Below are 15,688 nucleotides of genomic sequence, written 5' to 3'. Positions count from 1 at the left end.
TCGCTCTCTAAAGGACAACGTGGCTGGTTTTCGCGTCTCTGTTCGCAGACCGGTACGAAATTGGCCACCGTCTCGGAGGCAGAGGTACGCGCGGCGTTCACCGCGCGACTAGGGATGCCGCTTACCGGACAAATGTTGCCTGGTACCTTGCCTTTCTATCCGTCGTTGACGGTGATCGAAGGAGGAGACGCTACGTCGAGCGGCGGTTACGTTCACAAGCAAATGCAGAATATGGAACACCCGTCGATAACGAATCGGCAACACCCGTCTGCGGTTTACGGCACCGCCACCGCCACCGCTCCCATCACCGACACGCAAGTAGCGCACGCGAGGCTGCAAAAGGCTGGTCACCGGCCTTTAGGTAGTATGTTCTCTCTTCTTTGCTGCCAGCCGATTTATACAGCGCGCGTGCCATCATCGTTCGAGCACCGCCGACGATTCTCCTTTCTTGCCCTGCGATCGTCGCGTTAGACTCTCTTCCGGTCGCATTTCCGGAGAGAATCGCGACGGAATCGTATCGGCCGACGCCGAACAACTGGCACGCGCGAAACGATTTTCATTGGCACGGGTGAGATCCCAACGGGGATGGAATCGCCGCGCGCCTCTTGAAAATTTCTAGCGTGGCATCCGATTCACGACCGTCCTTTGGTCGCGCTCGTTCCGTTCCCACAGGTAGGACACAGTCGGCGCCTCTGCCGTTGGGCCATCCGATGCTGCAAGGTGGCATGATCGCGCCGCAAACCCATTACGAGGAGTACCTGGCCGAGAAGCAACTGCACGATCAACAGCAGGCGCACAACTACCTCAAACAGCAGATTCGTCAGACGGTGTTGACGCGTGTCGGATCTCGGGGACAGGCGAATCAGCTGGACGAAGCACCGGAGAACGACGAGTCCGCCGAGGTGATAGATCTCACCGGAGGGAAGAAAGATTTGTCGGAAGAGAGCGAGATCTCGAAACAGCAACGGGATCGCGAGCAGTTTCTTCAGCAGCAGAGAGATCTGATGATGAGACACACCTTGCAAATATCCAACGAGTCGTCGACGGCCTACGGCGGAAGCGGTACCGGTGGCGGTAGCAGGAGCAGTCAACCGAGTGCCAGACCGCTGTCCAGAGCGTTGTCCAGCCCGTTGGTTCACTTGAGTAAGCTGACCGCCCCGTGATTCGTTTACCTTTGCTCGCCTATAGGCGGCGCGTTATCTCGTTCCGTCGAACGCGATCGCGATCGTCGTACGCTGCTCCACGCTCTTCTCTTTGTGTCTGCTTAGCGCGCGACGCAGGTCCTCAGGGAAGCCAAGCCGCCACCACCGGTGATCTGTTCGCGCGCGCTTCTTCCCATCGATCCACTACCGGTTTGGCCTACGATCCGTTGATGTTGAAGCACGCCTGTGTCTGCGGCGAAACGGTTCGTGGTCATCCCGAGCACGGAGGCAGGTTGCAGAGCGTCTGGGCACGCCTTTCGGAGACCGGACTGCTACAGCGTTGCGATCGAATACGTTCGCGCAAAGCCACCCTCGAGGAGATTCAAACGTGTCACAGCGAAGCTCACGCTCTTCTCTTTGGTGAGTGGTCGTACACGACGTTCTCGGTTCCCTGGTTCCCGATCCTTGTACGCCCGCCCGCCCGCCCGCCTTCGACCTCCCTCTCTGCCACTTCTTCTTCTGTCGTCGCATTTCGTAACGTAAACGTAAACGTAAGTAAAGTAAAAGGTGCTGTCGCGCGCAGGAACGAATCCGATGAACCGACAAAAGCTGGACGTATCGAAGCTCTCTCAACTTCCGATCAAGAGTTTCGTGCGGCTGCCCTGCGGCGGAGTAGGCGTCGATTCCGACACCACGTGGAACGAACTGAATACCGCGCCGGCCGCCCGAATGGCTGTCGGTTGTGTCGTCGATCTGGCCTTTAAAACCGCCATGGCTGACATTAAGAACGGTTTCGCGGTCGTACGACCGCCCGGACATCACGCCGAAACCAACCAGGCCATGGGTTTCTGCTTCTTCAATTCGGTCGCGATCGCCGCTCGATTGCTTCAGCAGAAGCTCGATATTAGGAAAATCTTGATCCTCGATTGGGTAAGAGCCTTTCTCTTCCTCCTTTAATTTCCTCGGTTTTCCCTCGCGTTTAATCGCTGCTCGTCGCGCTTATTGCGATCGCGACGACGGCAACTCGCGCTCGGGATACCCAGTCCGCTGGACGAGAATCGCCCACTCGACCCCGGTTTACCTTCTGTTTAGGACGTCCATCATGGGAACGGGACGCAGCAAATGTTCTACGACGACCCACGGGTGCTGTACATGTCGATACACAGGCACGACGAAGGTAACTTCTTTCCAGGAACCGGTGGACCGACCGAGTGCGGCGCTGGCGAGGGTCTGGGCTACAACGTGAACGTAGCCTGGTCCGGTGGGCTGAATCCTCCGATGGGTGACGCGGAATATCTAGCCGCGTTTCGTACGATCGTGATGCCGATCGCGAAGGCGTTCGATCCGAGCATCGTCCTCGTCTCGGCAGGATTCGACGCCGCCGTTGGTCATCCCGCGCCCCTCGGAGGCTACAAAGTTAGCCCCGCTTGCTTCGGCAAGATGACGCAACAGTTGCTCGGACTGGCGAACGGTAAGGTTGTTCTCGCCCTCGAAGGTGGTTACGATTTGGCCGCGATTTGCGACTCCGCCCAAGAATGCGTTCGGGCTCTGCTCGGGGACGAACCTACTCAACTTCGGGAAGAGGAATTGACGAGGATACCTTGTCAAAACGCGGTCGACACGCTGCAAAAGACGATCGCCGTGCAGGTACGATCATCTTCCACTTGGCGACTCTGTTCTTCTTCCTATTCCTTCGTCCTTGCTCCTTCTCCTTGCTTTCGATCTCTCCGGGTCCAACGTTTCTTTTATTTTTCATCGTTTGACGCGCAGATGTCTCATTGGCCTTGCGTCAAGCTGAACGCGCACACGGTGTCGATGAGCGCGATAGAAGCTGGACAGAAAGAGCGCGACGAAACCGAGACGGTCTCCGCGATGGCCTCTCTGTCGATGCAGCAGCCTACCAATTTAACGTAAATTACATCTATCTATCTATCTATCTATCTGTCAAAGTCTTTTCATTTTATTTACAGCGATTCGTGTTTCAGGACTACCCCAGAACATTCCCGAGAAGTTTCCGAGGAGCCAATGGAACAGGATGACGCCAAATGAAGAAAGACGCGAAGCTGCTCGTCGATCGTCTTTCGAAATAGTCACGAGGCTATCGTTGCGTTCGCATCGCTTCTTTATAAAATATGAGCGACGACCGACACGAAGCCGCTGTGAGCTGTGAGTTGGCAGCTGCTGCTGACGCCGCAGCCGGTCGCGTCGCCACCGTCATCGTTGCCGTTGTCACTGACATCGGTGTCGTCAACGCGCTGTATCATCGTACGATCAACGATAAAAGCGAGCCTTCTTCGCTGCACCTCTTCCGCTTCGCTGTCGCACGTTGTTTGTTTAGCGTAGCTTGACGGAGCAGAAATCGCGGAGATCGGGCGAAACTAGTTTCTCGACTAAATCTAAAAGACAGTAGGTTTAAGTGTTTTCTACGCTTTCGCGTAAAGTTGCCCTAGAAACGCGTGATAGCGCGCGTTCACACGGCCTCGCCTTACTCATCCAGATTTCACGTTTAGTTCGTCGATCGTACACTTTCCGCGAGATTGCCGTTAAAACGTTACGAGAGTTTTCGAAAACGGCCAAGAGGCCCAGGCGAATCGTGGAGTCGTGATACAAGAAAAGAAAGAAAAAAATTTTAAAACGATGCATCGAGGGCCAGAGAGGCGGAAGCGACGACGTTCGCGGTGGCGAAAGCAGACACGAGGTGCGCAGCGATATTCCGCGGAAAAACGAAACGATTCGTTCGGTGTTTTCGTTCGTAGGACGGCGTTTCGTTTCGAGTATGTCTTTCTTCGAGCGGCATATAGCACGATATTTGGTTGTCCTTTTTGTCGCGAACAAAGGCTGGTGTGATTTTTGTGATATTTTGTAAAAAGCAGAAATTTCATGAAGCATATAGCGTTAATTGAAGATGTACAAGCGTACGCGAGACTGTGTGTGTAACGTTGTTATACTTACGATTAGAACGGAAGAATGCATGCGTCCGTGTGTGTGCGCGTGTAGCTATGCGTAGATGCGTGTAAGGAAAAGGAGAAAGAGAATATATGTAATCGAAATAGGAGCATTTATTTTTGTGCCGTGCATTTTACGAGAACACGGAGAATGCGAGCGAATCTATCGATCGATCATTTTCGCGAATCCATACGTTCTACGCAACGTACGTAACGTTATGTACGGTTTAGCACCGTATGACAAACATTGTATCGCGCGGATCAAAGATTTTAGCACGCAGACTCTTTGTGTGTAGTATGCGCGAGATAAAGAAGCGCATATGCGCGCGTCGAGTACAAGAAATACATGTGTATATTGGATGTTATGTGTCCGCAAGAATCTCAAGTGTTCGTCGTGTATCGTCCCATATTTTTACCAAAAACTTTGAAAATATCGAGCGCGAAACGTTCTTTTCGGTCGATTCGTGTCGCCAATTCCCACCTTCCTGTGTCTCGTCCTTTCCCCGTCTTTTATTCCCTCCCCGGCAATCCATTTCTTTTCCCCGCCTTCGTTGTCATTCTTCTTTCTTGCTCCTCATCCTCCTCCTCCTCCTCCTCCTCGTTCGCTCGTAAACCTCGTCTCCGCGATTTGCACCGTTTTTATCAATTTCGTTTCCCTTTGTTCAAAGTTGCGCGTTATCTCGTTCTAGACCCACTCTCCTCTTTATATCTGTTTCGTGCGATCGCTGATCGCCAACATGGAGACGACCGTTTCTAAACTTCGACTCGATTCGACCGAACTCGATTCGTTCGACTATCGATTCCGGGATCGTGTACAACGATCGTCGTAACGGAACTTGTTGTTGACATTTTTGCGAGAATTTTATTTGTTTCGGCCAAAGGGACTTGCAACATTCCGGTATCGTTCGTAGAAAATCGATACAAGTTAGATGTAAATTGTTGATAATTCGCATCGAAAGTTGATTCTAATAAATGAACAAGAAATAAGAAATTAAACTCGCAGAGTATAAGAACGAAAATGGAAAAAAAAAAGTGTTACAATTACGTTACTGCACGTGTACGAATATGTCCATATTGCGTAAGCTTAAATGTATTAGTCATACATTTTTTATGTATATATAAATGTACCTCGTAAAGTAATTTTAAATAAAAACTATAGTCATTGTGTTACGCATACATTAACGACGGTACGTGCTTCACGGTATATTGTCCTGGCCGATAGAAAACTACGTTCCGTTCGAAAGAATCGATTATTAATTCGTCGAATACTATCGCTCGTAATATAGCTTGTCAAACTAGAGTCTCTGTCAAGTTACGCGTGTACGCGAGAGCGAAACTATCGTCGGTTGCTCTCGAGAGTATCGTTCGCGAACGAACATCGCTTTGAGAGTCGCTATTCGATTCCACTATCGAATCGGATAATCGCTCTCGATGCAGTATCTGTCCACTTGCAAAAAATGCTCTCGAGAGCAACTCGCGATAGTTGTGTCATCGAGTGGTTGCGTACATTTACTCCACTCAGCCTGTTACATGAAAAAAAACCAAATTCTATGGAAAGAAAATTAAATTTGTTTCGAGTATACATTGTTACGCGTATGTACATGTAAGTGCAATGGCATGTAACGGTAAATAGAAAGAGGGGACACAAGGTTGCTATCAACGTATCGACGATATACACGATTAGTTGGATATCTTCTAAATTTTATTTTCTTTTTTCTCTTTTCGTCTTTTCTTTGTTTTTTGTGTTTTTGTTCTTCGGTATACAGATTTACGTGATTACGTCTAACCCTGGAAAAATTCGAACCCGCCGTGTTTTGGATCGAGGACCGATGTTATCGAGCCACGTGCGAAATATCGTCGCGTTTCGGGCAATTCGGCCAATTCATAACCATCTATGTAGTGATTGTTTACATTTAATAACGACAACGCAGTTATTCGTAGCTGTCGCATCATTTGCTACGTGTGCACATTCATATATACATACGTACATACAGGCGTGAGTCGCGTATACGTATACATGCATATGTAGGTACGTACTTATGTACACATGTATGCACGACGTCACCGATTAATTTTTACATTTATATTACTCATATTATATATATATATATATAATATATATTTCTATATCATATTATATCATCTATATCATATATAATATATATTTCTATATCATATTATATATATATATATATATATGATATACATTTTTTAAATTATATATATATATGATATACATATATATAATTATTTATTTATTTATTTATATACCACAGACAACACACATGCACACATACGCGCGCGCACGCGCATGTATATATGGTTATATACGTATGTGTGTATATGTGAGTTACGCCATTATCAATATGTTACACTATAGATTATGTTTACATCGTAGGGACTTATAAATCTACGGAATATTATTCTTTTTTTCTTTTTTTTTGTTGTATGTACAAGGATACTGTTAGAAAGAAAAAGATGGTTTAAAAACTTATCGATGCCACGCGATTACATGCGCGTGCGTGTATGGGCACGTGAGTACTGTCTGTCACGGAAAAGCTACATGATCTTTCGTAATATAAACATATTAACTTGCTAATTCCCCAGTTCTTTCTGGAGTCAGAAATCGCGCAGAATCGCCGTCGAGAACAGATGCAAAGATTTGCAGGGGTATACACACGCGCGTACTTTCTCACAAATTTAACAAAAAAAAAATTCAGCTTTTTTAGGCTCCTCCCGTTTAAGTTACCTTTATTTTCCATCGTTATCAAGTTACTCTTTGTTCGGCGATCGTGAACGGCTAAAGACTCGCGTCAGTACAGACTATATCGTGTTTCGAAATAAATAACATCGACTCGTTTGTTTCGATCGTATCCACAAATTCGAACGTATACCAGTTGAGAAAGTAATGCCAATATCGATATCGATATCGATTAAACGATACGATACGATACGATACGATACGATACGATACGCAACGAACGCGAGCAGAAACGAACAAAACAATCGAATCGGTTGTGCGAATTAATTTGACGAACCATATCGTGTCAGGTAACGATCACGTCTTCCCTAGCATCTGTACGAATCTTCTCCGCGACTTGTTCTTTCTTTGTAAAATTATACAAAAATAAGTTGCGTCGCTCATTCGTGATGGCTACCAATCGCCAGTCCTTTCTCGCTCTTCTCCTATTCTTCGCCGTGTCTTCCTTTTCGCGCTCGTCATTCGCGTTCTCGCATCGATTATTAATTATAAACGAATTGTCAACGCAGTTCGATCAACAGGCAAATACTTGCTTTTTTACGTTGCCCGTTTCTACCATTTCGACACGGCGTGGTGCACCTATGCGAATTCAGTATGGAATAGACGTATCCTAACGTGTGTGAATATATCTCTACGAAATTACTGTTATCTATCGTTAAACGGTCCCTAACTAGACGTTCAAGGAATGCAACTTGGTTTACGGTCGCGCGCGATTCATCGTTACGTTTCGTTTTCGATAGTGTGTACGCGGCACGTGAACGTTTCGCGCGATCGGTAAACGCGCAATAACGAGATCGATTCCCTCGAACTGCAACCCGATGATCTTTTCAGCTGCTATACTTTGGCGATACTAATACTCTTTCGCGATTACGCAGCTACGTTGCTCGTCCTCGCGCGAAAAACGTAGTCAGTGGAAAAGTGAAACGGCAATATTATATATCCGCGTTGACGGGCATCGTGCTGCGACGCACGCAGTCTTTCAAACGAAACTTGGAGATCTGTGTAGCGATTCGCTTAGCGCTTAGCGGTCGTTCCTCTTTTGATTTAACGCGAAACCTTGTGTATATGTGTGTGTGTGTATGCATGCGCGCGCGCGCGCATGTGTGTGTGTGTGTGCGTGCGTGTGTGACTATTCGTGTGATGGACATATGTACAAAAGATATCGAATCGGATCACGCTTTGAACATCAGGTATATTCGTGTTCCGCGACTACAACAAACGGTAGGAAACATTTTAAACGATCGCTGCGTTTCACCCAGCCCTGCCCGTCATCCTTATTTTACGGTCGAGAAATTCTGTTGTGGATTTTGGTTCGACGATACCCACGTGGTGAATACGTCTCTGCAATGGCTGACCACGCATTCGTTGCTGCAATACTCGTCCTCCCATTCGCTGTTAGCAACGGCGGGGTTCGGGCATCCGTGACGTATACAAGCGTTCGACGTCGGTCTTTGACCAGCCATGTTCGCAGCCTGAGTTACAGAGTTCACTGCCGACGGTGAACTCGACAAAGAATCGCTCTTTGTTGGATTCGAATGTATCATTTGCTGCTGCTGCTGTTGCTGTTGCGACGGTTGTTGCTGTTGCTGATGATGTTGCTGCGATTGTTGCGGTACTTGTTGCACTTGCTGTTGCGGCATCTGCGAAAACGTACGTATTCCATTGTTTAATTTGTTTCGTGGTAACATACTCGTACTTGCTGCTGCCTGGCGCTGTTGCTGACAACTGGCAGCATCGCAGTATGAAATATCGTTGCTACTTTCTTTGTGCTCGTCACGGTTTTCTTACGCGTTAAGCATATTCGAATGGAACGAATTAAAAGTCGTAAAAAGGACGAAACGAAAATATAAACGGAGGAAGAAACGATCGTTAAAGAGAAAAGAGGATGCGAAAAAAGGAAAATGAATTCGCATCGTTGCTGACCTGCATGTACTGTTGCTGCATATGCTGCTGCTGTTGCTGCGATGGTTGCTGTTGCGAAATATGCGTTGGCGCCATCGATGTAGTCATCATAGTCTGAAAGAAAAGCACGCGAAGAAGAGAATGGTAGCCAGGTCCTAAGACACGTAACGCGACAATGGAAAATAGAAAGAGGTGACGAACGGATGAAGAAAGATGATTACTTGTTGCGTTTGTTGCTGCTGCGAGTTTCCTGGCATGGTTAAATGGTGAGGAGATTTCTTTATTTGCATTTGTTGCGCGGGTTGCTGATGATGTTGAAGCTGTTGATGCGGATGAGGATGCGGATGTTGTTGCTGAGGCGAAGAAGGTTGAGGCTGCGGACTGTACACCTGATACGAGACGTTTCCCGGTGTTCCGTTCCCGGCGTAACTACCATACGCCGTATATTGAACTTGTTGCTGTTGCGACGATGGCTGCTGTTGCGGTTGCTGCTGAGAAAGTTGTTGTTCGTTTTCGGCCGCACCCTTGCTAACCAGAGACGCTCTGTACGCCGCGAGTGCCTGCAGATATTCCTTTTTCGCTGCTTCGGTCTTCTTCTTGTAAACCTACGTAAATATAAATTTCTTCGTACACAGTGGTCGAGACGAAACCGAAATTTCTCTAAGGTAATTCGCGCTCGCTATTCTCAAACGAATTTCACGAGGACGAGGAACGAAACAGCAGAAAGAAGAAGGAAGAAAGTTACGCTTTGCGAGTACTCACGTTCTTGTGCTCGGTCTCCAACGCATCCCACATCGAAGCGACGATCTTTGAAACTTCGCCGAAGCTCGCATTTGGATTTTGTCCTTTTATCGCGGCTTGGGTATCTCTGAAGAACAGTGCGTACGCCGAAACGGGCCTGTAAAACAGATAGCACGGGTCTAATACGACGAAGGCAAAGAGAGCGCGCAAATTTTTGACCAAGAGCGATCTAATCGATCTTTCGAACGTTCTTTATCGCGGTGTTTCTCGTTTCCGTTAACGTTCCGTTCGTTAACGAAGCTAGATCCGATTCGATCTGGCTACTTTCGGGATCTATTGTAGCGCACGCGCGCTACTACGCCAAAGAGCTCGGGACACGAGTCGGCGGAAAAAAAGAAAGAAAGAAAGAAAGAAAAGTAAAAAGAATGCTCACTTTTGCGGTTCGTTGGGATCTCTTTTCTTCTTCTTTTTCTGCGATTTTGGTTTCCTTTGATTTTTTGCTGCAACGTCGGTCGGTTCCGGTGAGGGTCGTTTAATGCCGGTAATCTGGACAAACGACCGCGAATCGTGCCAGATTCGTTCGTTGTTTATACATGATCGGTCAGATTCGAGATGCGTGCCAATCGATCGACTAAAACTCACCATTCCGGAATGAGGTGTACTGTCGTCGCTATCTTCGCTAGTGGTAGTATTGTTGTTTGCCTCGGGGATCGTGCTTGATTGTATCGCGGATGGACTACCACCCGTTGGACTCCTATATTGTATTTGTTGCTGCAATTGCTGTTGCTGCTGTTGTTGTTGTTGTTGCTGCTGCTGCTGCTGTTGAGTATGCATGTACTGCATATGTTGCTGCATCTGTGCCTGTTGCTGTTGCTGCTGTTGAAGCAACATTATTTGCTGATTTCCATGTTGTTGCCGCGGAGAATTCATGCTCGCATACGAACCCTGCGAGTTACTATACGTCGAGCTACCGGAAAACAACGAAGAAAAAGATGTCTGTAGATAGTTAACGAGGATCGTTTCTTGCGGATCCGAGAACGGAATTGGCGATCGCCCGCCGGTTCTGCTTCAGTGGCAAGGTTATCTAATCCGTTATCTACATCGCACGCGGATCCGATTACGACTTCGACTCACCTAACGCTCATCGGCTGCTGCATCGAGTGGTCCTGCTGCAGATAAAGGGATTGTTGATATCCACCCGGATCGAGATTCAACCCATCCGCAGATTGTTGCACGCTGCCGGTTTGCATCATCTGCGAAAGCCATTCGAACGGTGCTGATCATTCGAACGAATCCGTAAAAGCGGAAGGCGCACGTACGTACATTTCATCCCCTCCGAAACTTTTCTCTCGTCTTGGATGAAACTTACCTGTGTTTGGTAGCCGTGCATCGGATCGTGCTGAGATTGAGCCTGAGGCTGCTGCTGTTGAGACTGGTGTTGCTGCTGTTGCTGCGGCGGCTGCTGCTGCTGATGTTGATGCGAGTGCGAATGGATAGCCGGGATGTCGAAATCTTCATCACCGAAACTGGGAGTGTGAAACGTCTACGAAGGAGAGGAACAAATTGGACGTTTTAATCGGCGATTCGAGGAGTACCTTCGCCGATTCGGAACGTAGGACATCGCGCGTCCGCATGGCTGTTGCTCCTGTTTAAACGGGCTTCCGCATAGAGTCGTTCGATCAACGAAATACGCACGGCAGAGAGACTTATAAAAGAGAGAGATTGAGAGAGAGAGAGAGAGCATCGTCGTCGTATCGTTTGAAATCCTTTCAGCGATTTATTAGCGTTTCGGAGCGGGGAACGGAGGAAAATACATTTGCCGTGTAGAGCGCGTCGGGACACGGGGAATAAAAGTTTTTAAATTGGATTTAATAGCATCAGGAATTTTCCTTTGAAGGAACGTACTTGCCTATTGATCGAGTACACCTCTGCCTCTCTTCCCTCGCCGTGCCCATCGCGAGCGTTACCCCTTACCTCGCGATGTTTCTCTTACTCTATCGTTTCGCTCTCGCCTCTCTCTTCTCTCCCCTGTCCCTTTTCACCGCGCTTCGCCCCGTAACGTCCCGACGCCGCCCGTGTGTACGCGTACCCGTACCCGTACCCGTACCCGTCCTATTTCAACTACTCCTACACCTTCTACTTCTACTCCTACTCTCGCGCACCACCACCTCCTCCTCCTCCTCCGCTTCCACGGCCTCCTCCTTCTCATCCTCCTCCCTTTCCATCTCCGAATCGACTACGCGCGTCTATCCATCTTCTTCCTCCACCGCGCACCGGTTCCAAACTTTTCTTTCTCTCTACACCCCCTCCTCCCCTTCTTCCTCTATCTCTCCTCTCCTCTATTCTCCTCCCGCCCTATACCCTTCCCACCCATTCCACACTCCTGCCCCCGTACCCTACCCAGTAACCGTGCCCGTACCCATGCCTGTTCCCGTTCCCATTCCCAACCCCGTCGCCGCCGCCGCCACCGCCGCCACCGCCACAGCTTCGCGTCCTCTGCCTATACCGGCCTAACCAAGATAGTCGTCCCATCTTTCCTACCCCCTTGGACCGCGCGCTCCTATTCTCATTCGCTCCCTTCGTTCCCCGTGTACGTATATACGAAGACGGCTGGTGCCTGTGGCCCGTGGCCCGTGGCCCATGGTCCGCGGCCCGCGGCCCGCGGTCGCAACCCGAGCCCTCCACTCCCACGCGTCTCCGCCCCCACCCGTTTGCACCTGCACTGCCACCCATACCCTCGACCGTCCACCACCTAACCACGGCCAGATATCCCATCAGGGTACGAGTCTTCTTCCCGACAGTCAAATTTCGTTGCCCAATTTCCAACGGCTTATTAATCCCAACAACTTTCGCGGTTAAAATATCGAACGAACGCTCTTCTCGTCGAGGGGTTCTCTCGCAACTTTCCGTCTCTCTCCACGGTTCGGTCTCGCTTCGCTCCATCACAGACTGCCTACTTTATCAAAGCGGAGAAGAAGCGCGTCGAATCCCGTCGTAAATACAACGCCGTAGAATCGAAGCGGAATACGGCCGAACTTACCTGATCAGCCATGGCGTAGCTATTGTGGTGGTAGGACGTCGAGTGATGATGCTGCGGAACGTTCAACGAAAAATCCAGACTCTCGTTTCTCTGAAACAGACGAAATATTTGTATCGATTTGCGTCCACCGACGTCGAATTCGTTCGTCGAGTGGTTTAAGAAAGTTTTCCGTTCGGCCGATAACATTTCTTACAACTTGTCTCTTACGATACTATTTTTCACCCTCGTAACCAGACTAACGATCGGTAGAGACCGCGATTCTATTTCTACGCCGTGATCAATCCGTGAGCAGATTCTCGCGAAATATCCGCAATTTGTCAACCCCGTCTCGGTATCCTTTCCGCGACGGGACACGCGCGTCCTTCCTTCCTTCCGTCCTCCCTTCTATCGGTCAATGGCCTCGACAAGCGTAGCTTCGTCGATTCCATTCGTTCGATGTTTCGCACCACGAGTAAAAGCACGCCAAATCTTTGCGCTTCCGCGTTCCCAACGGTCGCTTCCACTCGTCTCCAATTCGCTGGATCACACGCCACGGAAACGTTACGTTCCATCGAATCGTAAACATCGAGCGAATTGATATTTACGCTGCACGGGAATTTTTTCTATGGCTGTGAATGCGTGTACGAACGGACCAACGTTTCCACCGACTCTCCGTGTCCAAGCGATCAAATGTCCACCTATACAGATTTTTACGACCGCACACATCGAAGCCTCGAGGCGTTCCGTTCGTTCGAATACGCATCCGCTATAAACATAACCCAAGTTTTAGGACCCAAAGTCAAATTCCTATCTGAGAAACGTCCGACGTAACGCTACGATTCTTCCGCCCCTGCTTACACTCGTCATTATCATCGTCACCATCGTCTCCTCCACCTGCTCGCTCTTAGGGGACAGCGTTATTCGCGTTTCAACACGGTCATCGACCCGTGCATCTATTTCGACTTTACTCTATCCGAAATCTCTTTTCCTTCGCCACGCTCTATTGTCCATCTAACTTTTCCTACTTTTCTTTCGTTTCCTTTACATCCTCCCTTGCTTACGTTTTTCAAACGATTCGACAAAATGTTAAACGATCGGCACCTTCCCTATTCTTCGTTCTTTACACCATCTTTCCTCGCCATCTGGAAGACGACTTTCGATTCTTACGGCCTATGTTCTCGTGGGAGGGTCGAGCCACGATTTTCGTTCGAACGAGTCGACCAGATGGCATCGTAACGCGTTTTATATCCCAAAGAAGAAACGAAACTCGATCGTAACTCGATTCGATATTGTGACCAAAATTGCAGACAGACTCTATACGAAATCGGCAACCGGGCCGGTAAACTAACATTCGAAACAGAGCGGACCGCGTCGATCGAGCGAAGACGTTGCTTCTGCATCGATTCGATCCAACGACGATTATCGAAACGAACGAGCGACACCTACTGAAATTACAATATCGTTCGAGGGTTGATAACGTTAATGAAAGAGGTAGACAGCGAGAAGCGATAACGAAGGACAGCCGATGGTAGAAAGAGAAAGAAGAAGGTAAGGTGCACGATACGTTACTTTTTCCAGTAGAAGTAACAGCAGGCAGGCAGGCAGCCTGGCAGGCAAGGAGGCAAGCAAGAAAGCGAGCAGGTAGGTAGGTAGGTAGGTAGGTAGGTAGGTAGGTAGGTAGGTAGGTAGGTAAGCAAGGAGGCAGACAGACAAGCAGGTAGGTAGGTAGGTAGGTTGGTAGGTAGGTAGGCTGGTTGGTTGGTTGGTTGATTGGTAGGTAGATAGATAGGAAGACGGTAACGTAAGAGACACGAACAAGAAAGTTAGATCAGGCCGAAGTGAAAACACTCTCGCGAATCTGTCGATTTCGACAAACGATACTAGTCCGATTAACGACCGTCGTTGGTTTCCTTGTTTCGTTCGTTATTTTATCGTTAGAAAAAAAATCAAACGACGTATCGAATTTTCGATCCTTTCTGCCTGGAGTAATATTTCGATTTTCCACCTGATCGAATTCGAAAGCTTTTTTTCAAATAACAACGCGGAGAATAGCTAAAACCTGGAGAAGAAAAAGGACGCGAAGAAGGGAATGGGGAGAGGGAGGGGAGTTATCTAAAGTAAGAAAACGGAAGAGCAAAGCGAAAGCAAGAGATCCAATAGACGTACGTACACGAACGAGTCTCTTACTCGGCGTATATAACCGATGTTAAACCTGTTCCCCGTTCCAATCCCCCTCCTCACTCCCGCCATTTGCCCTCCTCATACTCAACATTACAACCATTTGTAATCCGTACCTCGTCGTTTCTTCTAATTTCTCCTGAATAACGTCGTTAAACATCCCCACTCCTCTACTTCGACAGAACGAAGAAAATAGTACATTTTCGTATGGTTATAAATTATTTTGGTTATATTTGAATCTCTCTGGCCTAGAATAGATACAGGCGAAACGCAAACGAATGTGATATAATTTTATTATCGTTGAAAATAGAATTTCACCGGTAAACGAATGGCTATAACGCGCGAAGCGTGCTTTCTAGTTGTTGAATCGGACGACGGTGAAATAACTTGAAAATCCCACGATCGGTGTTAATTCTCTAAATATTAGAATCGGCGTCACTCATAAAGTTGAACCATCGCCCGACAGATGGCGTTCCGAGTTTACCTCGAATATAGTACGTATTTCGAAAGCAAATACGATCGTTTCCAAAAATAACAAATCCTAGCTCGACGATGTACAAATTTGATTCCAATCCCACGGTTCGACGACGAAATTCAAGAATTTCCGTGCGCAAGAAAGGTAACATACCGGTTACCAATATTGAGATCGATGACTTACCGATGAGACGGACCGACTCGTCGTCGGGACGAGATCCAGGTTATCGAATGCACGTGTAACGTGCAGAGCGTGCCACCGCCGGTTAACCACGTTAACGTTATCACGATGAATTCTTCTCTTTTAAAACACAGCCCCTTTTCTGTAAGAGTGATTTCGTTCGGAAGTAAGAAAGATTTGTTAAAAGAAAAAAAAATAGGAAAACAAAACGTGCGACTGGAACGAAAAGATAGAAACGAAACGATTTAATTCGACGATTCTTCGTCACACGACCGTTTCGATGCACACGTCGACACTTGACAAGCAACACGTTTTCACATCATCACGCGTGTTCTCTGTTACGTT

General features: G+C 48.1%; 2 protein-coding genes across 10 annotated transcripts in view; one reads left to right on the top strand and one right to left on the bottom strand.

Annotated features, from left to right (window-relative positions):
* The window catches only part of LOC132907557 (histone deacetylase 4), a 26,617-nt gene extending 21,354 nt beyond the window's left edge, over positions 1–5,263 (top strand). For 7 of the 9 annotated variants that reach the window (XM_060960775.1, XM_060960776.1, XM_060960780.1 and 4 more), the window contains 7 exons: positions 49–364; positions 673–1,143; positions 1,269–1,562; positions 1,726–2,072; positions 2,235–2,789; positions 2,913–3,052; positions 3,128–5,263. In XM_060960775.1, coding sequence (XP_060816758.1) covers positions 49–364; positions 673–1,143; positions 1,269–1,562; positions 1,726–2,072; positions 2,235–2,789; positions 2,913–3,052; positions 3,128–3,191 — 2,187 coding nt within the window. In that variant the 3' untranslated portion in view covers positions 3,192–5,263. The remainder of the gene's footprint in view (positions 1–48; positions 365–672; positions 1,144–1,268; positions 1,563–1,725; positions 2,073–2,234; positions 2,790–2,912; positions 3,053–3,127) is intronic. The other 2 variants (XM_060960781.1, XM_060960774.1) reach the window with 1 other exon arrangement.
* LOC132907571 (TOX high mobility group box family member 3-like) overlaps positions 4,668–15,688 on the bottom strand; it is a 23,396-nt gene continuing 12,375 nt past the window's right edge. Inside the window, exons 3-11 of the mRNA XM_060960805.1 lie at positions 12,532–12,621; positions 10,861–11,034; positions 10,626–10,744; positions 10,134–10,458; positions 9,925–10,037; positions 9,513–9,648; positions 8,972–9,355; positions 8,772–8,864; positions 4,668–8,488 (exon numbers count right to left, since the gene is read on the bottom strand). Coding sequence (XP_060816788.1) covers positions 8,123–8,488; positions 8,772–8,864; positions 8,972–9,355; positions 9,513–9,648; positions 9,925–10,037; positions 10,134–10,458; positions 10,626–10,744; positions 10,861–11,034; positions 12,532–12,621 — 1,800 coding nt within the window. The 3' untranslated portion in view covers positions 4,668–8,122. The remainder of the gene's footprint in view (positions 8,489–8,771; positions 8,865–8,971; positions 9,356–9,512; positions 9,649–9,924; positions 10,038–10,133; positions 10,459–10,625; positions 10,745–10,860; positions 11,035–12,531; positions 12,622–15,688) is intronic.

This window comes from Bombus pascuorum, chromosome 5 (genome assembly GCF_905332965.1).
Source record: "Bombus pascuorum chromosome 5, iyBomPasc1.1, whole genome shotgun sequence".
NCBI classification, from domain to species: domain Eukaryota; kingdom Metazoa; phylum Arthropoda; class Insecta; order Hymenoptera; family Apidae; genus Bombus; species Bombus pascuorum.
Note: the sequence above shows the minus strand (reverse complement) of the source record. Positions and strands in the feature narration are given on the sequence as shown.